This window comes from Phaseolus vulgaris, chromosome 10 (genome assembly GCF_051622355.1).
Source record: "Phaseolus vulgaris cultivar YP4 chromosome 10, ASM5162235v1, whole genome shotgun sequence".
Taxonomy (NCBI): domain Eukaryota; kingdom Viridiplantae; phylum Streptophyta; class Magnoliopsida; order Fabales; family Fabaceae; genus Phaseolus; species Phaseolus vulgaris.
Window position 1 is genome coordinate 44,268,363 of NC_143507.1, and position 26,102 is coordinate 44,294,464.

The 26,102-nt window shown below is 31.9% G+C and overlaps 4 protein-coding genes across 11 annotated transcripts; 3 read left to right on the plus strand and 1 right to left on the minus strand.

Annotated features, from left to right (window-relative positions):
* Window positions 1-2,905: 2,905 nt before the first annotated feature.
* On the plus strand, window positions 2,906-5,536 carry LOC137818870 (aquaporin TIP2-1). The gene is made up of 3 exons (XM_068622507.2): window positions 2,906-3,554; window positions 3,807-4,057; window positions 4,995-5,536. The coding sequence occupies exons 1-3, from the start codon at window positions 3,428-3,430 to the stop codon at window positions 5,361-5,363; spliced, it is 747 nt and encodes a 248-aa protein (XP_068478608.1). The 5' UTR covers window positions 2,906-3,427; the 3' UTR covers window positions 5,364-5,536.
* A 323-nt stretch (window positions 5,537-5,859) lies between these two features.
* LOC137818871 (auxin-responsive protein IAA27) lies at window positions 5,860-8,510 on the minus strand. 2 transcript variants are annotated; one of them, XM_068622509.2, is made up of 6 exons: window positions 8,337-8,510; window positions 7,693-8,152; window positions 7,109-7,338; window positions 6,589-6,730; window positions 6,203-6,264; window positions 5,860-6,080 (listed from the first exon to the last, which is right to left on the minus strand). In XM_068622509.2, exons 2-6 carry the CDS (start codon window positions 8,130-8,132, stop codon window positions 6,043-6,045), a joined length of 912 nt encoding a protein of 303 aa, XP_068478610.2. In that variant the 5' UTR covers window positions 8,133-8,152; window positions 8,337-8,510; the 3' UTR covers window positions 5,860-6,042. The 2 variants fall into 2 exon arrangements, with proteins under 2 accessions (XP_068478610.2, XP_068478609.2); XM_068622508.2 differs by lacking the exon at window positions 8,337-8,510 and having other exon boundaries at window positions 7,693-8,316.
* A 6,592-nt stretch (window positions 8,511-15,102) lies between these two features.
* Window positions 15,103-16,200, plus strand: LOC137818872 (protein THYLAKOID ASSEMBLY 8, chloroplastic). The gene has a single exon (XM_068622510.2). It carries the CDS (start codon window positions 15,183-15,185, stop codon window positions 15,909-15,911), a length of 729 nt encoding a protein of 242 aa, XP_068478611.1. The 5' UTR covers window positions 15,103-15,182; the 3' UTR covers window positions 15,912-16,200.
* Window positions 16,201-18,260: 2,060 nt separating this feature from the next.
* On the plus strand, window positions 18,261-23,253 carry TED3 (Pex2/Pex12 N-terminal domain-containing protein / zinc finger (C3HC4-type RING finger) family protein). Of its 7 annotated transcripts, none has more exons than XM_068622467.1 (8): window positions 18,261-18,631; window positions 19,032-19,145; window positions 19,269-19,422; window positions 19,952-20,088; window positions 20,183-20,283; window positions 20,998-21,115; window positions 22,393-22,559; window positions 22,883-23,253. In XM_068622467.1, the coding sequence occupies exons 1-8, from the start codon at window positions 18,548-18,550 to the stop codon at window positions 22,995-22,997; spliced, it is 990 nt and encodes a 329-aa protein (XP_068478568.1). In that variant the 5' UTR covers window positions 18,261-18,547; the 3' UTR covers window positions 22,998-23,253. The 7 variants fall into 7 exon arrangements, 5 of the variants coding, with proteins under 5 accessions (XP_068478568.1, XP_068478567.1, XP_090152637.1 ...); XM_068622466.1 differs by having other exon boundaries at window positions 18,298-18,631; window positions 19,029-19,145; XR_016516331.1 differs by having other exon boundaries at window positions 18,302-18,631; window positions 20,163-20,283.
* The last annotated feature ends 2,849 nt before the right edge of the window (window positions 23,254-26,102 follow it).

The window sequence follows — 26,102 nt, forward strand, 5'->3', positions numbered from 1 at the left end:
TATTTAAAAGTTATGTTAAAAAAAAAATTAACTTTCAGACTCCTAATAAATCTAGAATTCACTTCCGATTTACAGAATTCGACTACTCTTTCCAAAAAAATCCTTCCACATTCTACAATCTAAAAGAGTTTATCTTTTACACAACCCATCATCTTCATGAGTTTTTTTTAAGCAATCCATGTTTAGTTTGACATTTTTTATTAATATGTAAGAATATAGATGACTGATTTTTTATTTCACACATGAACAAACTTGCGAATCCAATCAATTCGAAATGAACTGAATTATATTGTATTATACTATAAACAATTTCAAAAATTTATATTTTATTGAGTCTTTATATAAATATTAAATATGTTTTATATCTCCAAAACCCTATAAATTTATTTATATTATGACCCCAAATCTTGGTTAAAGAAAAAAAATGTTAAGAAGCCCTTAAATTATGGTTATGTAGTTTTTAGCCTTTTTTTTTTTTTTCATATTACGTACCTTCACCTATCATCTCAATCGAAATAATTTCCTTCTGGATTTATAGAAAGAAGTGTTGTATTTTTTTTCATTCAGTGAAATTCCATTTTTATTCTTCTAGTTCTTTATTTATTGTATTTTATTTTAGTTGACTTAATAAGATAAGTGAAGATAATTTTGAAATTAAAAAACTAATCCATGGCCTAAGCTGTATATTATTCAGATTTCTTGCATTATGCTGCAACCCAGAGACTTTATTTTCTCTAACAACAGTTGGCAGATAAGGATTCCATTCCATTAATAAACAATTCAGAGAAAACATGTGCTGTTGCAATGGCATCACACAAGTACATCAGGTACAAAACCACTTTGATTAGCATCATAGGAATGTTACTATCTTTGATTGATGTCTATACCTATCAATTTCAATATATTTATGAATAATTTGATAAAAACATATATAACAGAATTTATAAAATGAGATTTAACTTATTTATATATTATGGAATATTCATATCTTTAATTGACGTAGAGTTTCTGTATTAATAGGGTTTGCACGACTGAGATCATGTTTCAGAATTCGGTTATTATGCCAACCGACACCACAAAACCAATTACACTTAAGCATAATTAATGAGATCAATCAATAATTAAGAGTTAGGTAATACACTGTTAAACATGATCCAGCTCTCTAATTTGACACAATAAGAAAGGTTTACCACAATCATATAAATAGACACAAAATATAAGAAACAGGTACATGTCATTACACAGTGCTCAAGATACTGAGTGCCGAATACTCAATTCTGACTTGAGTATCGGAGTGTCTTTTGCAGGTACCATCCGAGTTTAGACTTGTGGAGACCGAGAGGTAGAGTTAAAAGAGAAGAGCGAGAAGACCGCTTCGAGAGGAAGAAAGAAAGATTTGACTGACCGACCGAGGAGATAGTGGAACAACTTGAATCGTTCTTTAAATCTCAACCTCGTTCTACAACAGTTCCTAGCAAAAATAATCACTTAAATTTGTTTTTTAGATAAGTATATAATTAACAATTTAATAGTTAAGCCTCTCTTAAATTCTAAGTTTACTATAACAAATAGTTACTTTGAATATATAGCTGGTTATACATACATGTCTGATCTGCTGAAACTTGTTTGGAAAATTTGTGTACTGCAGAAAACAGTTTATGTGACTTGAGTCATTTGTATTTTAATGGCACTTCTATTTCTGTTGAAAACAAAACCATTCTACTAGTGATGAGGGTCATGGATAGTTTTTTTGCATCAAACCATAGACATTCAACAACCACTTCACCCTCAACTTTTGGCCAATATACAAAAGGACAAAAGAATAACCTGTAGATGTCCAAAAAAGTGTTTCTTTTCTCTCTCTTTTGATTACAACAAAATTATTAATAAAGGGTTTGTTGGTGCATATGAATATAAAGAGAAAATATTTTATACACTAACAAAATAAGATAGTTTTACTATTCAATCGGAAAGAGTTGAAATAATTTGTTACTAAACTATGAATCAGTTCATATAAAGAAATTGATTTTTTTTTAAAGATTATAAACTGATGTGATGTCAGAGTAGATTGAGATATTTCATTCTTTATAAGTGGATGAAAACTTCATCTTATAAGTCGATTTTATGAGGTTCAGTTAGGCTTAAAGTTCACTTCTTAATACGGTATCAGAGTCATTTAAGACTTATTTTAGCGAGAATTTGTTGGGTCTATCGTATCATCCGCTATCGGACCACACACAACATATATTTTCATGCACGAGTTGCTAGCCTCAGTATGAGGAGGTGTGTTGGAGATCTCATATCGACTAGAGATTAAAATATTTCATTCTTTATAAATAGGTGTAAACTTTAGTTATAAATTAATTTTATGAGATTGAGTTAAACTTAAAATCTACTTTTTAATAAAAAAATTAAAAAATAAACAGTAAATTGATGTTTTTTCTTGTAAAAGTTTATACTATTAACAATTCATAATCATTAAAATTGCTCATAAACTAATGATGACATAGTGATAATTAACAAAGCATTTTTTATGAAAAAGAAAAAAAACTTGTGACAGAAGCGCCAAAAAGTCAAAATGATTACTTGCTCAGCACCAATTGGCCGACCAAGTTATCCATGACATAGGCCTAAACAACCAATTTTTGATACATTAATTACTCAAAATCATAGACACCCAGAAATTTGTGTTCACTCATTTTCAAATTTCACAACCTCTCTGCCATTTTTTAGAGCATGGCCGGTGCTATTTGTGGCCCAAACCTATTCATGTTCTCCCCACTCCTACTTTTCTTTTATGATTATTTCCTTCACATTCTACCCCACCACCAAACATCACCTCTTCCACTCTCTCACATGGAGGAATCATTCATTAGCTTCCAGACATTTCTATTAAAGTATGCAGTGACAGCTAAGTTTGCCACTCAAGAACTGATAGGATATGTGCATGGATATGTCTCACATTTTAACCATCCCTTTTATCATGCAAACAAATCCATAAACTACAACAATGGTAGCAGAAACTGTAATCAACTAATTAAGTGAAGATTAAAATTTAGTTCAAGATAATTAAGATTAGTTTTAGTAAGTTAATTTAATCTTATAAAACACTTTATAAGATGAGATTTATATCCACTTATATAATATAAAATGTCATTATTTTTAGTCGATATCCTGAAGTATATATCTGAGAATGAAATGCATCGTCACAATTAAGCAAACTTCAAAAAAATCATTGTTTATAAAACAGATTAAAGGTTAAAACATATGTATAACACATTTTATTCTTAAATAAACCTTGACATTGTGTTTGATAACTTCTGCTGCATATATATAACCCCAACAGAGAAGCCTTTTGTACTACTACCTCTCTTATTTGGAACATTTCTTTATCTATCTTTAGCAGTTCCCCTAGAAACTTCTGAAGATGGGTGGCATTGCCTTCGGACGCTTTGATGATTCTTTCAGTTTCAGCTCAATCAAGGCCTATATTGCTGAGTTCCATTCAACCTTGATCTTTGTTTTTGCTGGTGTTGGTTCAGCCATAGCCTATGGTTAGTTTTCTCAGTTTCACAACAAAATTGAATCCAAGATCTCAGTCTCAACCCACTCCTCTGTCATTTTAGTTCTGAAGGTGTTTCACCACGGTTGAACATCAAATAACCCTTAAAAGTATAAGAAAACTTGAGAAACAATGTTTGTTTTGGCTTGTAAAACTGTCACCATGTAGAAGTTTACAATTTTTTTTTATTTTGAAATCATTGTGCTTACATGTTTGGCTTGTTTTTTTTTCACTTTGCTTGCAGGTAAGTTGACATCAGATGCAGCACTCGATCCTGCTGGGTTACTGGCAGTTGCTATTTGCCACGGTTTTGCACTTTTTGTGGCAGTTTCTGTTGGTGCCAACATCTCTGGTGGCCATGTCAACCCTGCTGTGACTTTTGGATTGGCTCTTGGTGGCCACATCACCATCCTTACTGGTCTCTTCTACTGGATTGCACAGCTTCTTGGCTCCATAGTGGCATGTTTTCTTCTCAACTATGTCACAGGAGGTTTGGTAAGTTTAAATTCAAAGAATCTCTATGATTCCAATTCACTTGTGGAATCAACACATGGCTACCTGAATTTGCCAAATATTTTCCTTGCATCAGAAGATTCATGCATAAACCAAGGACATATTTACATGCCCTTTTTTCTATCTTTTTATGGAGAGACTATAAGTATAATTCTGCTACGGGTAAGATCCATAAGTAGTATCTCCCATGGGACATACTACTTAGAATCATAACGAAGGTGCCTCCATTTAATGCTATAATATACACATAAAAAATCTTTTCTCAACAAATATTGGTCTACTACATGGATTGCACGACTGCATTCCATTCAGTAAAAGAACCAATTAATTGATTTTCTGTCAATATTTTCTTTAAGAAAAATGTTACTCTTAAGCTAAAACTTTAAGTTCAACTCAACCTCATAAAATCGACTTTTAAGGTGAGATTTACACCTACTTATATATTATGAAATGTCATAATCTCTAGTCGATGAGTTGGTAGCATGAGATTATATATTATAGATGATAAGCCCAACAAACAATCGTTAGGATAAACTCAAAATGACTCTAATATCATATTAAGAAGTAGACTTAAGTCTAACTTAACTTCATAAAACCGACGACTTAACTTCATAAAACCGACTTTTAAGGTGAGATTTGTATCTAATTATATACTATGAAATGTCCTGATCTCTAGTTGGGATCTGTAACAGTTACTTTTAGCAGTTGTGGTATGAACCAATTCACCTATAGATTGTCAACGTATCAAGACTTTTTCTAGCTGCACCAATGTATCTTTTATATAATCATTTCGCATGTAGCTTGTTCAAACATCCATTGTAATATTCTAATTTTTTGTTTGGTGTTAGACATTAAAAAATAATAGCATGATGCTTAGTTTCTGAAAACCAAAAACTGAACTTTTGTTATTTGTTGGCAGGCAATTCCAGTCCACAGTGTGGCTTCTGGGGTTGGAGTTGTTGAAGGAGTTGTTACAGAGATCATCATCACATTTGGTTTGGTGTACACTGTATATGCCACAGCAGCTGACCCTAAGAAGGGTTCATTGGGCACCATTGCACCCATTGCCATTGGTTTCATTGTTGGTGCCAACATCTTGGCAGCAGGGCCATTCTCTGGTGGCTCAATGAACCCTGCACGCTCCTTTGGACCTGCAGTTGTGAGTGGTGACTTCCATGACAACTGGATCTACTGGGTTGGACCTCTTATTGGTGGTGGTTTGGCTGGCCTTATCTATGGCAATGTGTTCATTCGCTCTGACCATGCACCTCTTTCCACTGAATTTTGATTCCACTGAGATCATGGCCTCTGCAATTCATGTTTCTTGATAATAAAAGGAGGAAAAGCAATTCTTGCTTTTCTTGCTTTTCTATTTCATGTTCTTGCTTCTTGTAATTTATTTGTAAAGTGTGCTACTGTTTAATTTGGTGAGAATTCAAAAGAGGTTGGTGGTGTGCACAAGTGCTTTACTGTCTCTAAAGTTTACTTTTTAAGCTTTTTAAATTTGGATGCCATGCACCAGGACTATTGTGCACTGCCATTTATCTCTATGCAGAAGTTCACATGCTTGTACCACTGAAAATTAATGCACAGATCAAGAAAATCAATGTAGTTTCAAAGAAAAACAGGAGTGATGAATTACATGAAGATGGGACAGTTAGGACTTTATGGTTGTCCAAATGTATAAAAGGTGTTGGTGAGGCACAGGAAGTGAGCATTATTAATCTTCAAATGTAAACTTCCAATAAACACAACTACATTTAGAAAAGGTGGCACCATATCAGTAAACAGCAAAACATTTGATATTCTACACATGCACAAGGAAACTGAAACTTATCAGTGTCCAAACGCTACATCAGGCGTTTTGTTTTGTTTTATTTAATACAAAACTATAAACTAAAATTATCTTCTAATCCTTCTTCATATGCTTCACTGAATAACCAAATAGTAGATCAGAATCTTCTGCACTAGTATTGCCTCCTACATTTCTCCATTGCCCTTGGAGCTGCAACCAAATTCATAACATATTTTTAGTTAATCTTACATACTATAAAACAAGCTATATCCAATTCATTATATATATATTATCATATAAAGTGTTTCTAAAATTTATGGGGTAATACATACCAAGTCCAATTGCCTCAGAGCCTTTCATTATCCTTAGTTTCTTACATGACTCAGTGAACATCCTGTAGTGAAAAGTTAAACATGATCAAAGACAAACTTAATTACAATTGTAATGATATTTAGAAGTACTAATCAGAAATCACAAGCTTAGTCTTTTGCAATAGTTGTTCAAGATATCTTCATCTAAATCATTTTTTTTTAAATTTTTAATGTATTTTTAAGTGAGGTGTTTATAAGTTAACTCTAAACCCTATAACCTAAATACTACAGCTTATAAAAGGAAAGAAGGAAATAACTGAAAAATAAAACTAAGTTTGATGAACCACCAACTATAGTGGTAAAAAAGATGTGATTTATTGAGAAACAAAATGAAAAATGGAACTTACTCCCAAGGGACATCACCCACAAGCATCCAATCTCCATCTTTATCTTCATATGTAAAAACATATTCAGAGCCATCAACAACATTCCTGAAAGCTCTCTCCCTCAATCCCTCTTTCCCAGCAACTCCCCCTGAACTGCATTGACCTGATTTCAGCAACACAAAACTATTGTTACAATTATTTGTAATTGATATTTTGAAGTGTTAGTATAGCTGAGATGTCAAATTACAATACTTAACATGAAAGCTTTAAAAAAAATTATCATTTTGAAATACCTAAATAAATTCTACCAATCATCAATGAAGGACTGTTTTATCTGCTATACTGAGTATAAGTTAGATAAATCTATATTTTTGATTGATATTACAAAGTTCTTATAAGTTTATGAACTTGAAATATCTAATTTGATCATCAATTCAGTTAGGTGTTTGATTCACAATTAGACCACTCATACTACCTAGTTCCACCAGATTGTTACAGCAATGAATTAAACATAATGAATGTGAAAGAGAGAGTATCATACCAATGGTGAAGCAGCTGAACATTTTCTCAAGAGCAGAAGAAAGTTCAATATAGTTGCTGTGGGTTTTCAGATCAACCTTTCTGAGATAAGGGGCACCATCCATGCTGACCTTAACATAAAGACAGCCAACTCTTGATTTCTCCTCAGCTTCAGTGTTGCTTTTTGCCAAATTATAGGCCATTGTGTTCTTCCTAAAAGATCGAATTGGTGGCCATCCCACAACTTGTGCTCTGAAACAAAAAGGTTCCATATTTAACTTCTCACCAAACAGAAATAAATAAAATCAGCTTATAAGACAAGGTTTGCACCCAATTATATACTATGAAATGTAGTCAATGTAAAATTTTCAACACAAACTCCCTAACTCCGTCACGTCGAGACTACCAATTCGTGCCGATATTCAGTAGTCTGATAAATCGAATCTATCTTCTAATAAAATTCAACTTGTAGAGTATAACTTAATTTAAACCTCATAAGAGAAGTCAAATCATTTGAACTTTATATTTTTCTTCTTCTGCTACAAGTACTTCAGAAGAAGTTTATCGAAACATTACATAAAGCATAAATATGTGAGGAAATCTTACTTTGCAGCAGGAGTAGCAGCATGTTCAATTGTTGCAGCAACCTGAGGCGGCTTCTCAGAGTGAAGAACCAAGCAACCAACCTCTGTGTTGCATAGTGCAGAGGTATTAACACCATTTCTCAAATCATCCCCAGTTGCATCACTGCCTGAGAAAATCCATTTCCCAGAAGAGGAGGAGGAGGAGGAGGAGCTAATGGCATCAGAGAAACCCCTCTTGAGGTTCTTGGAAGGGGTTGAGGAAGCAGAATAGCCATTATTATTCAGCAAATCCTTGCCAAAAAGAGAGATCCCTGCAGCTCCTGATTTGTTCTCAGGAGACTCACAACCGGGCAGGCCAAGCCTCAGCTCTGTCTCCTTGAAGTTCAGAGATGAAGTGTTGTCATCCTCAGAGGAGATGTTGGATGAAACTGAAGAGGATATCTTGTCACAGCTTTTCTCCATGTATGGAGTATCTGCTAAGCCTATGTAATCATGTTCCAAGGGTGCAGACATCAAAGTTTTGCACAGTGAAAGGTTCCAAATTATGCAACAGAATTAAAAATGGTTAAGCAAGTGAGTAAAGTGAGTATGTCATGTGTAGGAAGGTGGATGGATATATAAGAATGGAGCAAACAAAGGAGTCAGAAAGTAGAGTTTTAAATGTACCAATTTCCCAGGAGCTTCTCTTCTTTGATGCAGTAAAGAATCTTCTTGGCCTTTATGAAACAACTTTTCTCTTTCCATAGTAATATTTTTTCTCTCCATTCATCATAATTTTACAACATGATACATGCAGGAATGTTATTGAATACTTTTCTTAATATTTACTGCTGCAAATTTGATTCTTGAATAGATTCAAAATCCTTAATTAATAGTTAAAATGCAGTCGAGGTGGGAGTTGGAAGCACACATGTCACGACATTCCAATTCCAAAAGCATTGAGAAGAACAGAATAAGTTTGTGAAAAAGAATAATAGAACAAAATTGTATGAGTCGAGACACGACAGAGATGAAAGAGATTGAAGAGAGGTGAATCTCTGTTCTTTAGTTGAATATGAAATGAGTCCCTAACTGGCAGACAATGTTCCGTATCTTAGCATGTGTGTGTCGTTCAGATATTTTCTCTCTCATGTTTTTTTCCAAAACTATCTAAAACTTGAGAATATAATGTTGGATAAGAAGAGATGACCAATTCGGTTGAGCTGACTAGACACCATGTTTAATGAGTGAGTTTAATTATTATGTCTCTTTTATAATTTCTATTTAAAAAAATTATTGTACTTTTAATACTTGTAATTGGTGTAGAATAGAATGAAAATATAATAGTTGTCCGTGTGGATGTAAATCGCAGTTGGCAACCGAACCACATTAAATCTTGTGTTGTTTATTTTCTGCAGTTCATTCGTGATTATGTGTGTTGCTTCCGCGTCACCAACACATTAATCCTTGGAGTTCAGAACCACAAATTGGGTAAAGAGGGTATCAAGATCTGCTTCGGAATTTGTAATCTGAAATTATGTCTTCACTTGTCTTATGGATTAGTACTATAATCTCAATGGCTTATTGCTATCATCTTATAAACATATCCTAAGAAAATCGTGGGAAAAATCTTCATAGTTTGATATTATGTTGTAATTTTTTTATGCAAAAGATAGATTAGATTAGATTATAGATACATGCATGGCACACTGCAAGATCGCTATGAGGAGAAAATCACTTTTTGTCAACGCAGATACATGCATGGCACAACATTGCAAGATTTGGACTTATTCTCATATTGCTATCATTATATACTCATCCTAAAACGTGACTTAATTAAGTTTGATTACAATTAATATTACAACAAAATTATCAATTTATCAAATTATTGTAATTTATCAAATTATTGTAACTAATTTTAGAGACTAAAATAATTACTTACTATTAAACTAGATTAGAGACCATTTTAGAGATTAAAATAATTATTGGTATTAAAATAATTATTAATAATAAAAAATTATAAAGTACTTTAGCTACCAAGATTTTATCTACTAATATTTTATATTATAAATTAGTCTCTAGAAAACTAATTGAGAGCAAATTAGAATCTAAAATATTGGTAACTAAAATCTTGATAGCTAATTTAGATATAATTTAGAAATCATTTTATAAATTTTTATTAATGAAATATAATAATTTTTTAATCTCTAAAATAGTATCTAATTTATTTAATATAGTAGCTAATTATTTTTTCTCTAAATTTAATTACTATTTAGTGAATTTCTTATAGTAAAATCACTCCAGAGATAAAAATGTTTTTTTATGTGTGTCAATTAGTAAGTTGCATGTCTTTTTCACACATGCTGATTAAGGATATTGATTAAAAATAAAATTAAGAGTGAATTTTAAAATATGACAAATAAATATTAATGTTTTTAAGTCTAAAATTGACTACTAATTAAAATGGCAACATGTTGAAAACCCAAAAGAGGTGTTTGTACAAGTTAAGTTAGGGTTAAAGAAGGAGTTTCCAATTGTAAGCATTTATTTTCCTTCAATTATTAGTCTTCACAACTTGGAATCATTAAAAAATCTTCTTAATGAATACCCACTTGAGTTGACCGTTGACCATTTGACTAAATAAATTAATTTCTAAAGAGTACTATAATTAAAAGGAGATAAGAAATCAATTTATAAAAGAAATTAATTTGAATTAAATATAAGAATTCAAATTAATTCAAGTTATTCCTAGTTACAATTTAAATAACTTCAATCATTCAACTATAAAAATTTGTAACCAACCACGTTGAACGTCAATGATCCATAAGAGTGAGATTGGCATTCAATGTGTCTAAGAAAGTTATTTTTTTTAAAAAGAAACACACTTTTTACTTGTAGCTTTTCCACATTCTTTTCACATTTTAATGTTGTAGTAATAATGTGATGTCCATAATATTAAATACCTCAGTCAATAACTTTTACTAAAATTCATGATTATGCAAAGTTAGAATAAAGCCTTGAAATTTAAACAAATTAAAATTGCATTTGAAAAAAATTAAGAATTATAAATAAAATTAAATGCTTGAATCAGTATTATTTATATAAGCCAAATGAATTAAAAAAAGTTAAATAACTATTAAAAACATTTTTACTTAAAAGTGAAAACTAGATTCATAATATAATGAGGAATAATTAACTCCTTAGAAGGATAATTTGATAACAAAATTTGGTAGGTTTAACATTATGATATTTTGGATATGTATTGTTCGTGTATGACTCGGGAAGAGGTTTTCTTACTCCTGTGAATACTCATAATCACTTTCGATCGACAATGGCAAAGATAATTTTGTAAAATGGACTCTGATGTCTAAGTCAGTATTCAGTATCTTGTGGTTGAAAGTAATAAATATTGTTCAATGTATATATTTACCTTGATTAAAGTGTATATTTATAGGATCATAGTGGACCTTCGATGGTACTGAATCTGGACTAGGGTGAATCATTGAGTTAATCACGACCTTAGAGTAACATTCCGTATCATTTATGCTAATTATAACGTACAAAAGGATGTTTATTGGGTCTTGAGAATTAATTTCAACCACATCATTTGAGAAGTATTCTCTGATGGATACCTATGATACATATATCTTTAATACTATACTAAGTGTAAATATTTTGATGATAATATAATAATTTTGGGAGATAATTAAAAAAAAATATTCTAATATAGTTAAAAAATAATAAGGTTGCAATTAGGAAAATTAGACTTATATACAAGAAAATAACTTAACTATAAAGCAACACAAATTCCGTATTGTTTATAACTTTATGAGTTGATTAACCAAGATAGAAATAGAAATAAATTCTCACTAAAAATATAAAAAAAAAAAAAACAAGAAGTGATAAATGTGTTATGCAATTAATATACACACATTACTAGGTTGATTATTGTGTAAATCATGGTTGTTGAAAAAGCAATAAGGTGGACAAATCTTTCTAAAAAGGAACAAAAAAAGTAAGGAATTGTGGAGGGCACTAGCCATATATAGGGACCAAATTTTGGAAAACACCCACTTTCTTAACACTATGCATAATTAGATGAATCTGCATATTGTGTCTGGGAATTAAGCCAAAAGTTAATCTTCCGGAATATTTGACGGAAAAGTGGGTAGAATCGTGTTTTTGAAGGGTGGAATAATGAACACAGAAATGACAAAGAACATATGGAAAAAAGAGTTGGTCTTTTCATGTTTTTGAGATTGTTAGGAAAATATTTAATGTGGTTTTGTTTTGTGGTGGAAGAAAGGGTTAGAGGGTGGTGACTTTAGTTTGCAGGACCATAGTGTCCCAGTTGCTCCTATTCCTTGTGTTTAAAGTGTTGATAGCATAGCTGGAAAACTGCACTTATTGCCTCTAGTCCCCTCCTACTCATTCAATCTCATCTAATCATCTTTGACTAAAACCTAAAAAATCATAACTCTTATAAGACAAGCTTAGGGTTTATTTATATATATATATATATATATATATATATATTATTAGTGAATTAGTGAAAGAATACTTCTTAAAATTAAGAAGTGGACTTTAAGTCTAACTCAACTTCATAAAACTGAGTCATGAAGTGAGGTTTGCACCTACTTATAAAGAATGAAATGTCTCCATCTTTAATTATGTGAGATCTCTAACAAATATAAAAATTAATAGAAATATTTTAGGAGTGTTTTAACCTTGTTACAAAAATGGTTATGATAGGTGCATAAGTTCCAAATATACCTCCAACAAAAGTGATATTTACCGCACCAACACTTAATCACCTATGAACAAAATTCCCTAATGCAATTTAGGAGACACTTCTATTTATACAGAGACGAGAGACAAAACAACATATACATATATGGTCTCTACTAGATAGAAGGTCGCTATACAAAAAAGAGTAATTACAATCATTCACGGTATCTAGACTTAACCAATACTACAATAAAATCATTCAATAAAAATCAAGTTTAGATACACAAAAATAATTAGTTATTATATTAACTAAATTAGATACAATTTTAGAGATTAAAAAAATCATCAGTATTGAATTGGACAATAATAAATACAAATTTAGATACCAATCATTTTTTTAGTTTCTAAAATAATATTTAATTTAGTCAATATAACAACTAATTATTTTTAGTTTCTGAAATTGATAGCATATGAGATGTCTGCATAGATGAGATGTCAAGTTACATAATGATATCTAACATAACAGATTTATAAAAAAATAATTAATTAAATCAATAAGCTATCTCTAAATAATTTGGAAAAATTATACCAAACTATTATAGAATACAATAATTTTGCAATAGAAAATGTGTTAGTCTATTAAATTAAAGTGTGAAACATGTAGGACCCATTGGCATGAAGAAAAGGTAGAGTGAAGATAAAAGAGATGGTAAGAGTTGCAATGATAATTCAAGTATCACTAAAGAAGTATTCTATCTGTTGTGCACTATCCCATCACAACACCTTTCATTTACATATATATCTATACACATGACATGTGGGTGTGTTTGTTCTACTTTGGCATCTTCATGCATTCTCAATGTGGTTTCATTCTTTAAAGAAATTCAAAATAACTTATTCTTAATAATCGATTATGATCTCACTTAACATAATCAATCAATTATTATTAGATGGATAATAAATTATAAAAATTATTATATATATAAATATATACGATAAATTAATATAAATATTAAAGTTTTTAACATAAATAAAAATAAACAATTAATTATACGTGAATTTCCGATAATGATAAGTCACTACTATAAGAAAATCACTAAATAAAAATCAATTTTAACAAATAAATTATTGATATATAAAATAATTTCTAAATTTTTAAATTAATTTCTTTATTATGAATTATAAAATTTAAAATATAAAAATCATTAATTTTAATTTTTATATTATTTAATTAGAATTTTTTTAGGATTGTACAAGAAGTTAAAAAAAATCATTAAAAAATATCAAAATATAATTTAAGTAGTTCTAAAAAATATAGAGTAGTCTAAGAATCATATGAAGGTGCAGAAAGAATTCCCCAGATTATAATTGAGATGGGTAGGCTCAATAGAGTTACCAGGATTTGCACACCCACCAATAATTGGGCCTCTCAAAAGTAACCACGACTTCGACCGTTTCTTCCTGGACAGTTTCTTCCTGCACCGCTGCGATTTTTTTCTGTACCCCATAATATTATGCAAAGACAAAAATAACCTTATTATTCCATACAATGCAGTTTGGTAATTTTACAAAATCAATAATCCGCATTTGTTTTTTCACATTTTGGATTCCATAAATCTTCTAGATTGAGAAATCTGTAAATCTTCTGGATTGGAAAATTCGTAAATCTTCCATACTAGGGAATCTGTAAATCTTCCAGATCCATCAATCCATAATAAAAATTAGGCTTTCAGATTCAACAATTCATAAATCAACAATTTATTAACAATTTGCTTTTGGAAAACCTCCTCATCCGAAAAACAACATGATTCATTTTCAAATTGAGAAATCCATAGCACACTCCTCCATAGTGCCATTTTTCAAATAAAAGGTCAAGACCAATTTCAGGATTTTTAAAATTTTGGGGATGTAGAAAGAAAAACGTAAGGGTGCAGGAAGAATGAGTCTTCTTCCTGTACTAGATCATTTTAAACCTGCACCTAACACAATTATATGAAAAGTCTGTTTTGTCTTTAATAATTTAAAACTTAGATTCATCGAGGCACACACAACACTGTGATGGAGAGAAGGGTGAAGACGGAGAGAGAGGGAGTTGTCGACGAAGAGAGAGGGAGTCGTCGACAGATGAGAAGAAGTGTGCACCGGAAAAGGTAGTGTTGGTGGATTGTGATATGCAATGTTCATATGAAAAGAAGATGAGTTTTCATGAAAGTGGTGACTTTTAGATTTGTATATTAGAAAGTGTTACTTCTATTTCAGATATTCATATCCATAAATCAAATCACACAATATCAGCATCTTTGCCTTTTGGATATCTTATTCATAAGTCAAATCACGCAATTTCAAATATAAAAGTTTGAAACTTATATATCACTTCTAGATATGACTATCCAAAAACTTAATTGAAATTTTGTGATGCAAATATTTCAAAACCAACTGATTTATTTCGGATTTCAAAGTATATAATAACCAATTTCGAATTTCTACATCCGTAAAAGAAATGTTTCGGATTTTAAATTAAAATTTTATGATGAATGCATGAAATGATATGATGGAAAGGAGAAAGAGCCCACAACTTTTTAAATTTTTAATCCGTGACAATATTAATGGTACAGTTTTAATTTCTTATTTTTCTACTATTTTAGATATAGAATTCAATAATTAAAAAATAAAACTTTTTAAAATTATATGAAAAGGGCAAAATCGTCATTGGGTATGTGGGTTCTAGAATCTAACCATGCTTCAGTTGTAGATAAACTTTGTCACTCTGCTTCGTATTTTGCTTCATCAACACACATATTATCTATGGCTTTGTCTCTGTTCCAAAACCCCACCTTTCTTAAATCCCAATTCCAATCTCAGCCCCAAATCGCCGCCGCTACCGCCACCGCGCGCTATGGCTACTTCCGGGTACGGTGCGGCGGACCGCGTTCCCAACGTGGACCGCTGCTGAAAGGCCGAATCCTGAGCATCGAAGCAATCCAAGCCATCCAAACCCTAAAACGCCTCCACCGAACCAACCCTCCGAACCTCTCCTCCCTCCTCTCCAACACCCTCATGCGCCTCCTCAAATCCGACCTCCTCGCCACCCTCCGGGAGCTCCTGCGCCAGGGCCACTGCGCCCTCGCCCTCCGCGTCTTCTCCACCCTCCGCGCGGAATACGGCGCCGAATTATCCCTCTACGCCGATATGGTCCAGGCCCTCGCCGCCTCCGATATGCACGAGGACATAGACCGTCTGATCCTCGAACTCGAAGATGAGAATGAAATCAAGTGCGACGATCACAAGGGGCTTGCCAGCTTGATCAAGGCCGTCGTTGCTGCCCGGAGGAAAGAATCAACGCTCAGGCTTTACGATTTGATGAAGAAGAGTGGATATGGAACCGTCACTGAGCTCGATGAGTACGTGGTTAAGGTTTTGGTTTATGGATTCAAGAGTTTCGGGGAAGAGGCTCTCGCTGAAGAACTTCAACAGCATTACAAAATGTCACTTGCGAAGTTACCTGGTGCTCAATTCAACACCTTCCGCATTTAGCCAACTTTGTAAATATTTTATTTCTATATAGTGATTAGGTAGCTGTAGAAGAAAGTCACGGCAAGTCTTAATTCATTCTTTTGCATCTTTGATTGGAATACACTTCACACTGTTACTGTAAGTTTTTTTTTTTTTTTTTTTTTTTTTTTTCTGTTTGATCACTTCTGATTAATTTGAAGGAGGAAACTTCTTGCTCGAGAAAATCCTCTGATTGTTAGGGTAAACTTTGGCTGTTATATATATATATAATCTAAAAGTCATACCATTTCAATAATTTATTCAGAATTCGGTGTGTTTGTTCTCCAGTTAAACATGAGGTTTGAAGCATGCTGTTAGATTATTGGTCTCATTGCCCTGATTGATTAGTGATGAGGCAGCCATAGTTATTTGGATAATTTATTTTGTATTGTATTTTGTCTGTATGTAGATTAATTTTAATATGTACTAGAAAGAGATGCACATGATAAAGCTTAGTCAATAGATCTTAAAGGAAATGATGAATGTTTTTAGTTCTTTTAGATTACCGCTTCATGTATAAGTATCAAAAGGGTAATTACTCGTTGGTAACACTTTCCAATTTCAATCTTTAAATATTTATTTATGAATTGTTTGACAGCTTAAAAGTAATAGTGCACGGTTCAATTGCAAGATGCTCAAGAGTTATTTTGGAAGTTAAAAGTTGAGGTAATTTGAGCTGAGGCTAAATGTTGTACTGTTACTTTTGGTTGTTCAATCAATTCTGTGCTTGGAACTATTCATGTATAATAACTATTTTTAATGTATGTGACTTGCATTGTTCATAAATTAAAAATTACTGTGGTCAATGTAGATAGAATTAGTTGATTTCATGGTGAGAACCGAGAAGCACTGAGTGAGTAAATTTGGTGCAGCCAAAAGAATATGGTTACCAAAAGTATGTACTCACTCCTATGTTGTCCTGAAAGACACCAGAACCCCAATGTTGGTCACAGTGATCTCAGCCCTTTCAGATTGGAAAAATCAAAACATGATATTTCTGGCTACGTAGGAAGTGGTTCTGCTTTTGCCTGTGGTGCTCTTCAGCTTGGCTATTGTGTTCTTGCTTTGTCGTTGAAGGATGGTTTGAAGTTGCTAACATCTGTGTTGGGTTGTCTACTCTGTTTTTTATTACTTTATTTGTTTATCCTCATTTCAGAATAGTGCTTTTCTTCATGAAACTTCTCTAAAAGGACTTGATATCTTCCTAATAGATTTTTGGGGGTACCCACGACTTCAAAATCAAACACCAAATGTTTAAGGGGTCTTGTGAAATAATTTGACTTCCAGCTTGAAGCTCAGCAGGAAGGGAGCTCATTGGAAATTCTGATACAGCTTGGTTCATGGAATTATTAGCAGACACTTGGAAAAGTTTATTTTTCTTGTTTTTTTTTTTTCTGGATATTGTGGTATTGATATGAGCCTAAAAGCTGAGATAATGCTCATTTACAACTATTACCTATTTTGCTAAAAGTTTGAGGTGTGTTGAAATTTGTCATCTGTGAATCGAATTCTCAGACTGTAAAGGATCTTATTCAGAAAATAGTAGAAGGAAAAAAACTCGTGGGATGAATTCTCTATAATAAAATATACATGCTTAATATTTTATACAAATGATATTTCTTTTATTTCACTTTCATGTCTTAGTCATACTTTTTGATGTTTTCTTTAAATGGATTGATATTTACTTATTTCAATATAATAATTACAAATTTATTCTATTATCTTTAAATGGATTGATATTTACTTATTTCATTATCTGTCTAACAACGTAACAAATTAAAAAAAAAAAGGGAAAAGTGTAAGAATATTTTATTATTTTTTCTATTTATTGACTAATTTATTATTTTTATGTGGAAAAACCTTAAAAAAATTAATAAAACGTTTTTATTATTTTTAAATTTTTCACTCCATAAATATACCTAAATATAATAGTAATATGATGTAAAAAAGATAACATTAAAAAAAACTGATAACAAACCGAGAAAGCAGGTGAAAGAATAATTTTATTTATTTATTGTGTTGGATTAGATCTATTTATTAATCATTTTTTATTTTAAAAATAGAACAATATAAAAATTTGAAGGTTGAATCATATAAATAAAATAACTTTTATTTTTTAAAATTGACTTTTTTCTTTTAATTTTATAAATTATTAGGATTAGTTTATTATAGACTGTATTATGTACAAACTAAAATCATCAATATTTATGTATGAAGGATTTTACCATTAATTCACATTATTGCACTTTTTAAAAGGGAGAGATGATTATATTTTTATTCCAATCAAACTAATTTGAATAAAATAAATAACTAATGATAAAATAAGTAATTAAGCGAAGAATAAAAAACATGTCTGAGTTTTTCATTTGAGTAATCTGAGGAAAATTGGGAAAAGACGAAAGAAGCCCTGGTGTTGTTGGGTGAAATGATGGTGGAGAGTGAAATGCAAGAACACTGTTTCTCTTTGAGCTTCCTTCAGCAATGACCAGACCCTTCTGATCTCTCTTTCTCTCTCTAAACTAAACAACAATCACAGATTAGAGAGAGAAAGAAGCTGTGCATGGAAACACAGAACTCAACCAAACCAGTTTCATCATCATCGTCATCATCATCACGCAATGGCTCTCCCTTCGCACGATGCTTGGATTCACACTTCCCACACCCTCCTCCCCTCATGGAAATCCCTTTCCCTCTCTCATCAGGTCCTTCTCTCTATCCATTTCAATACAATTCATTCTTCAAACCCTTAACTTTACCCCCTTTTCACGTTTAGGGTTTGCACATATTCTCCCTATTCATCTATTCCATGTTCATTCATTATTGCTTACTGGGTCTGTTTTCTTTTCGCCAAAACCACTCTGCTTGTGATAAAAATTGCATTTTTTTTTCTTGGGGTGGGGCTTTCTGGTTGAAGCTAGAGAAGAGCTGGCTTTCTGTAAACGTTGTGTGAATTATAGTTTACTGTGATTAAAATTTGTTTTTATTATCATATTGAAGATTGAGTATTTGATCAAGTTGCATAGTATGTTTCCTTTTACCTGTACTTTTTTTCTTTTTCTTTTTTGCAACAATTGTTTAAGTTATTGGTGTGGTTTTCAGCAGTCCACCATCCCAATTTCAATATCAAGAGTTAACCAAGTTGATGCTGCACGATTGGACGTTGAAATGTCAGCCATGTTGAAAGAGCAGTTGGTTAAGGTGTTCTCATTAATGAAGGTACAGTTATGTATGACTTGCAATAGTAAGCTATTGTGTGAAAGGAACGTGTGTGGTGATTTTGTTATCAATTTGGAAACTTGCTTGAACATTTTTCAAATTTCTTTTGTTTTTTGGGATTAGCCAGGAATGTTATTTCAGTATGAAGCGGAGCTTGATGCTTTCCTTGAGTTTCTTATTTGGCGGTTCTCAATTTGGGTGGATAAGCCAACACCAGGCATTTCTCTCATGAATCTGAGGTACAGAGATGAGCGTGCGGTAGAACCAAGAGTTAAAGGTATGAAGGTCTGAATCTTATCTGTTTGTAGTGCAGTGCTATTTAGATAAGCATGTCTACTATGTTGTGAGACGCTTCTGAATTCTAATTGATTATTTGATAAGTTGTAAGGTTTAAACACACAGAATGATCTTTGTGGGAAAACTCAAGCTATTTTTGACACTATTGACATCATGAATGATTGTTGATAAATGTAGTAGATGATATATCCTGTTGATTTCTTTGGATGGAAATTTTAGCGCACACCTGTTATTTTTTTTTTTCAAGTCTTTGTTTATGATTGTTTTTACTGTGCATCACATAGTCAATAGCATACTGCTGAAGGTTTTAAATTACAGTATTATACCATTTTGTGAGGTATTTGCTTGCCTTAAACAAACCCATAACCAAGAGGGAAAGTGTGCAATTTTTCTGGTGATATGTTACCAGTGCATGTATACCTTGATATGAGTTTTGCTCATTGTTCTCCTATTTTCATCTTTCTTCTTAGCTTCTAATTTCTCATTCTTATGTGGTATATTTCACACAGTTAGAACTGGTCTGGAGGGACCAGGACTCACTGTTGCGCAGAAAATTTGGTATTGTGTTGCCACTGTTGGTGGTCAGTATATATGGGCTCGCTTGCAATCCTTCTCTGCTTTTCGTAGATGGGGTGATACTGAGCAGGTATTTTTTTAATCCCTACATTTCCAACTTCCAACGCTACAGATCAACGTGGATTGAATTGAAGTGAGCTCTAGTGTGTTTTTTCTTTTTCCAGAGACCATTGGCACGACGCCTATGGATCTTGATACAACGAGTAGAAGGAGTTTATAGAGCTGCTTCATTTGGAAACCTGTTGATATTTCTTTGCACGGGAAGGTGATTCATTTCAACCACCAAACAGTTCACACAACATATCTTTTGTTTCTTCTGTTTATGTCAACATACCAAGTGGAAATTTTTGTTTATGAGAAACGAGAACAGTAAATATAAATAATTAGATCACATTTCAACGATCAAAATTATAAAATAATATACATGAATATTAAGTGCTAATATATCATGATCACTGATTAACTTTTACAAATAATATTAGATCTTATTTTCATGTTGAAAAAAATGCACACGACTTTTTTAAGCGGTCATGTTCACTACTTAATTTTAATCATATTATGGTCTGGATTTATATTCTATAAAGTACAATTCTCATCTATCCAGTTATTAACTACGTATTACCCAGATTGTTTGTGCCAAGTTTTATAAAATTTTAACTACAATAAGATAATCAGTGGTTCTCATTTTCACATGTTTCAAATGTATATATTATGTAATTTTGATGTACACAAATGAGATATCAAATAATTTTGGATTAATCTAAAATTTTGAAGCTAATGATTATATGATAGGGTTTTTAACCCGATGGTAAGTTTTAGGATACTTCTTTTAGGAACTGTTGAAAATAGTGTAACAATGAGTGGTGTGAAGGTTCTTTGAGTCCTATAGTGTGTATATATCTACTGCCATGTAATTGTTTTCTTTTAGTTTGACTTGCTATGTAAACTTATCTTCTAGTTGTGCTCTTTTGTGAAGCAGATATCGAAATCTTATTGAAAGAGCCTTACGAGCTAGGCTTGTATATGGGAGCCCAAATATGAATCGGGCTGTTAGCTTTGAATATATGAACCGGCAATTAGTTTGGAATGAGTTCTCGGTACTTCTTCCCCTCTTCCTAAATTCATTTGTACTTAATTTGTGGAATCTTGTGGGTTACATGGGATCTTTTATTTATTTGCTTGTCGAGACTAATGATTATGTGTGTTTGGATTTCAGTTAGAAAATAAAGTTTTTTGAAATCAACTGGAGTTGAGAAACAGCAACTTTTTGTAGCTTTTAAGTCAATCAACTTCGTTGGTGTAGTGGTTCAAAAGTTCTACGTGTACTCATGGGACCTGTATTTGATTTCGTCCTTGAGGGAAATGTTAACATAATAAAGAGTTTGAGGTGAATTTGTTTTTGACTGAATTTGAAAAAATGGCCAAACATAAGTGTTCAATGGAAATTGAAAGTTGGGTTTGAGTGTTCCAACTAATCCAAACATACCCTGTGAAGAATGATGTAGCTGAATGGATGTGATAGGACCCCATAACCATACATAGGGGCCCTAAAGCACTTCGGGCTTACTCTTGAAGGCCCAAGAATAGTTATGCTTGATATTTGCTTATGCAGGAAGTGAGTAAGAATGGATAGGGAACTAGTTATATGCATGTCATAGGAAATGGGGAGAGAAGGGTATGTTGGTTGTAAGCTGAATAGTTTGGCTAGAGATTGTGCTCTAATATTGGGAGCTTTGCTGAGTTTTCTCTTGTATGTCCTATTTTTTATTGTAGTTAAGCAAAAGTATGTACTTACTGGCATGAATTCCCTAGAAGAATTCAAACTTACTAGATAAAGAGGGTATAGTACGTTTCTTTTTTGAAATTTCTTATGATCTATACTTTTTTTGCGTTATGGTCTCCTACTTATGTTGGGCATTCTTGGTGTGCATTGTTTTCTATTTTCTGCCAAGAAGGCTGCGAAATGTGTTTTTCTTAGCTATTCATTTTTAATTGAATGTGAATTTCTGTCTTTCTGTGCTGTCACCTGTGGTATGTATGATTTATTGAATAGGGAACATTTAAAAGAGCTTATTTGGGCTTGTCAGAGTAGCTTATGACCTTCCTATAAGGGCCACTAGTTCATTGAACAGCTCTTCAAAATAAACTCTTATTAGGTTATTTCAGTGTCACAGTCAAACATATGAATAAGCTCTAGTTTGATAATAATGTATTAATCAAGTTGTTAACTCAAATGTGGCCTTATTCCAATCACTAAAAATGGTTATGTTGCAACTGGATGTGTTCCTCTGCTTTTGATAACAAGTAATTTGCAAGAATGTTTCACATCCGGTTTACAATCTATTGGAGCTAATCTCTCAGGTTCTGATGGCAGGAAATGTTACTGTTGCTTCTTCCTCTTCTTAATTCATCATCCGTGAAAAATCTCCTTCGACCTTTCTCAAAAGATAAATCATCAAGTTCATCCGAAGATGGCACAGCATGTCCCATTTGCCTGGCCACTCCAACCATTCCTTTTGTTGCTCTGCCTTGTCAGCACAGGTACATACATCACTGCAGACATGTACTTTCATCTCAAATTATTATTTTACCACAACAAACTTCTGTTGTAATAATTTTGTTTGTGGAATGTTCATAGATCCCTACATCTATGTATACATGCACTGCAAGAAATATTGATATTAGCCTTCTCAAAAAACCCACACAAAGACTAAAAGGGAGACACTAAACGATAATTAGAGTGAGTTTAGTGTTCCTTTTAGTCTTTGTGTGGATTTTTTGTGAGGTTAACATCATTATTTCTTGTAGTGATGCTTCTCGTGAAAAGAGAAGGACTAAACAATGGTTCACAATTTGTGTGGCAGATACTGTTACTACTGTCTTAGGACACGATGTGCTGCAGCTCCATCATTTAGGTGTTCCAGGTGCAGTGAGCCAGTTGTTGCTATGCAACGGCATGGTGGTGTCCCCGCAGAATGATTGGCTGGTACTAAGAAACAATCTTAGAGTTAGGGAGCATTTGATCTACTTACAGAATTAGCATATGAAAAATACTACCTGAAATTGTGGTGGTATTCTTTTCTTCTTACTTTCTATTTAGTTGGTTTCTCCCTTGTATTACCAATCTCATTTAATTGGGAAAACAAATCAAATTTCTTCATAGCATCACTGTACTCGGTTGAGTGGGAAGCATTCTTTCCCTTGTAGCAGCAATGTATCATTCAGTTACGTCTCATACGTTTCTTTCCTTTCTATTAAGTTAAACTTCATACTAGTAAGTTCTCTGTGTTGTGATTAGACATAGAAAAGGTTACCACTCTTGTCAACTTAAAATCTAAGCTATTAAAAGGGCAATGATACATCTTTTACTGTGTGTACTTAGAACTAAATTTATTTCAATCAACAGATGAATTATATTTAGTATATATTTGATTTCATTATTTAAATTTGTACTTCTAGTTACTTGTTCAAGTTAGTTTGAGTCTGAGAGTGTTTACCTATTTATAATGATTGTGTTGAACCCTATTTATAATGGTTGTGTTTTAACCTCTTAACTGGTGTATTCTCTGATATAACTTTGGAGATTCAATTTTGTACTCGAGTAGTCGTTTAAGTAAAAATTTCCTTGGGCTCATAATGTCAAAACTCAATCACATGACATTACAGAATAAAGTATTTATTCTTCCTGCACCTCCATTCGTTCTTCTGTTATCTCCATAAGTTTTTATTTCAAAAATATCCTTCTTTAATATTTCAGATTACATAATTTAGAAGTCGTAATTAGCTTCTAAATTATGTAATTCGAAAGTTTTTGTGATTAGTTTTCGGATTATATAATCTGGAACTCTTTTATATATATGAGATTAGTTTTTGAATTATGTAATTCGGAAACATTTTTTTTAGATGCGTGATTAACTTTTGGATTATATAATCTGTAAGTCTTTTCTGGATATGAGATTAACTTTTGGATTATGTAATTCATATTTTTTTTTAAATGTGTGATTAGTTTTCAGATTACATAATCCATAAGTTTTTTCTAGATATGAAATTAATTTTCGAATTAGATAATCTAGAATATATCCGGAATACATAATGTATAAGCTAAGTTAGTTTGGTTGATTGAAATCGTGGTTTCCTTATACTTCCATCAATCTTTACTATTACCCAAATCTGTGATTAATTTTAACATTGAATCAATGTTAGTTATTATCATAACTAGATTTTTATAACAGAATCTTTGTAATTTTTTTTAATGTGAATACAACATTAAATTGGATGACAAGCAAAGAACTACACGGTGAAAATCATCTGCATAAGAATGTTCAAAGCCTGTTTTTGGAGTAGTCTCAATAATTGATCGTGGAATATGAATCGGAGTAGAAGCATCTACCTCATTCTCATTCTTTTTCTCTCACACTCTCACAGTGTTTATTATGAATGTTTCAATGAGAAAAAAAAGGGTTAAAAGTTCAATATATTTGGATTATCTTTTTCTGATAAAGGTAGAATATTTGACTAGGATATCTGTTGACAGAGAAACCATCCAAATGGAGCTTTTGACTTCAAAATTTTGCAGTCATAATGAACAGTAGCAAGATTAAAATTTACCTGTGATATGAGAGATGAACAACACAAAAAGAGAAAAGAAGAAACAAAATCAACAAGGTGTCAAACTCAGACTCAGCCCTTTTTCCTCTTTTTCTTTATGATTTTTGTTGTTTGTGTGCATGATTAAGTAAAAGTTCAGAGTTGATTAAAAAGGGTCGATGGATATGACTTAGCTTCTGGTCCGTTGGAGAGGCATAAACTTTCTGGTTATTATTGAATATTCTTGAGTGGAAGACCAATGGTCAAAAGGAATCCATCTGATCCAATTCTTATCCCTTCTTCTAATAATCATTCATACATATGACATGTGCTATGTTCAATTCATAACCTTTTTTTTCTTTTCCTTTTAGCATGTATCAGGTTATCATCTTTCCTTTTCATGGATTCTTAGTGTGCTCAAAAATATGTTCTTACAAAAGATGCACACTACACCAACTTCCCTGTTCTATGACTCCCACACCACTAACAATTCCATACATACCCATATGTCTTGTTCATAAACTTCCTCAGATTCTTGTAACTAAAGAAAATAACAAGACATAGCCTCTCATAAACCAAAATTAATACACACTCCAATACGTAAAATGTATACACTTGAAAACTAGTGAACCTATCTCATATGGTATTTATATAAATTCAGGCACAAGAAAATGGGTCAATTTGGACACTACAAGCCATATTGGAATAACAAATATGTGTTCCATAGGTTAATTTGTTTGATTATAGTCTTACTTTGTTTTTTTTTAGTTATCTAAACAAACCTTAAACAAAACCTTAATAGTATATATATTCAAGGTTAAAATATGTTGAATATTATATATACTCAAGGTTAAAATATGTTGAATATTGAGTTGTTCGAGTTTGTGACCACGTGGTGTTTAAGTGATTCGTAATAAGTCTTTTCACATTTTTTGACTCAAGGTTGAGTGAGTTGTTTGAATTCGTGGTCGAACTGAATAATAAGCTTTAGCCGAGCGAGCATATCCAACATGATGTTTTGAAATTCAATCAATCCTATATTTTTTCCTTTTTTTTCTTGTGAAATAATAGGTATAAATGAACTTTTTACCATAAAAAAAGAGATGTCTTAATGAAACGATTGCATTACTATTTATGATTCAATATGATTTGAATGTTAACAACATTATTAATAATTTATGTATATAACTGACAATTAAAATTACTACAAGAAAATTATGAAATAAAAACTAATTTTGAGTGACAAAAACTAATTAGTTGCTATAGTGACTAAATTAGAGACCATTTTATAGACTAAAAAAGTTTTGGTTTCTAAATTAGTTTCTATTATTGTTAAATTGTTCTAAATTGGTATTTAATTAGTGACCAAAGTTTTTGCTACCAAATTTAGAAACTAAATAATTGGTAGTTAAAACCTTAGTTGCTAATAGAAACTAATTTAGGAATAATGTTTTTTTAGTTTCTAAAATGGTCTCTAATTTAGTTATTATAACAAAT

Excerpts from the sequence above, each read along its gene's own strand:
- LOC137818870 (XM_068622507.2), top strand. The coding sequence starts at position 3,428 with ATGGGTGGCATTGCCTTCGGACGCTTTGATGATTCTTTCAGTTTCAGC. Across the intron at positions 3,555-3,806 it reads TGGTTCAGCCATAGCCTATG|GTAAGTTGACATCAGATGCA; the intron begins GTTAGTTTTCTC and ends CTTTGCTTGCAG. Across the intron at positions 4,058-4,994 it reads ACTATGTCACAGGAGGTTTG|GCAATTCCAGTCCACAGTGT; the intron begins GTAAGTTTAAAT and ends ATTTGTTGGCAG.
- LOC137818871 (XM_068622508.2), bottom strand. The coding sequence starts at position 8,183 with ATGTCTGCACCCTTGGAACATGATTACATAGGCTTAGCAGATACTCCA. Across the intron at positions 6,731-7,108 it reads GTTCAGCTGCTTCACCATTG|GTCAATGCAGTTCAGGGGGA; the intron begins GTATGATACTCT and ends TGCTGAAATCAG. Across the intron at positions 6,265-6,588 it reads GTGGGTGATGTCCCTTGGGA|GATGTTCACTGAGTCATGTA; the intron begins GTAAGTTCCATT and ends TTTTCACTACAG.
- LOC137818872 (XM_068622510.2), top strand. The coding sequence starts at position 15,183 with ATGGCTTTGTCTCTGTTCCAAAACCCCACCTTTCTTAAATCCCAATTC.
- TED3 (XM_090296513.1), top strand. The coding sequence starts at position 18,548 with ATGGCTCTCCCTTCGCACGATGCTTGGATTCACACTTCCCACACCCTC. Across the intron at positions 19,431-19,951 it reads CAAGAGTTAAAGGTATGAAG|TTAGAACTGGTCTGGAGGGA; the intron begins GTCTGAATCTTA and ends TATTTCACACAG. Across the intron at positions 21,116-22,392 it reads TAGTTTGGAATGAGTTCTCG|GAAATGTTACTGTTGCTTCT; the intron begins GTACTTCTTCCC and ends TTCTGATGGCAG.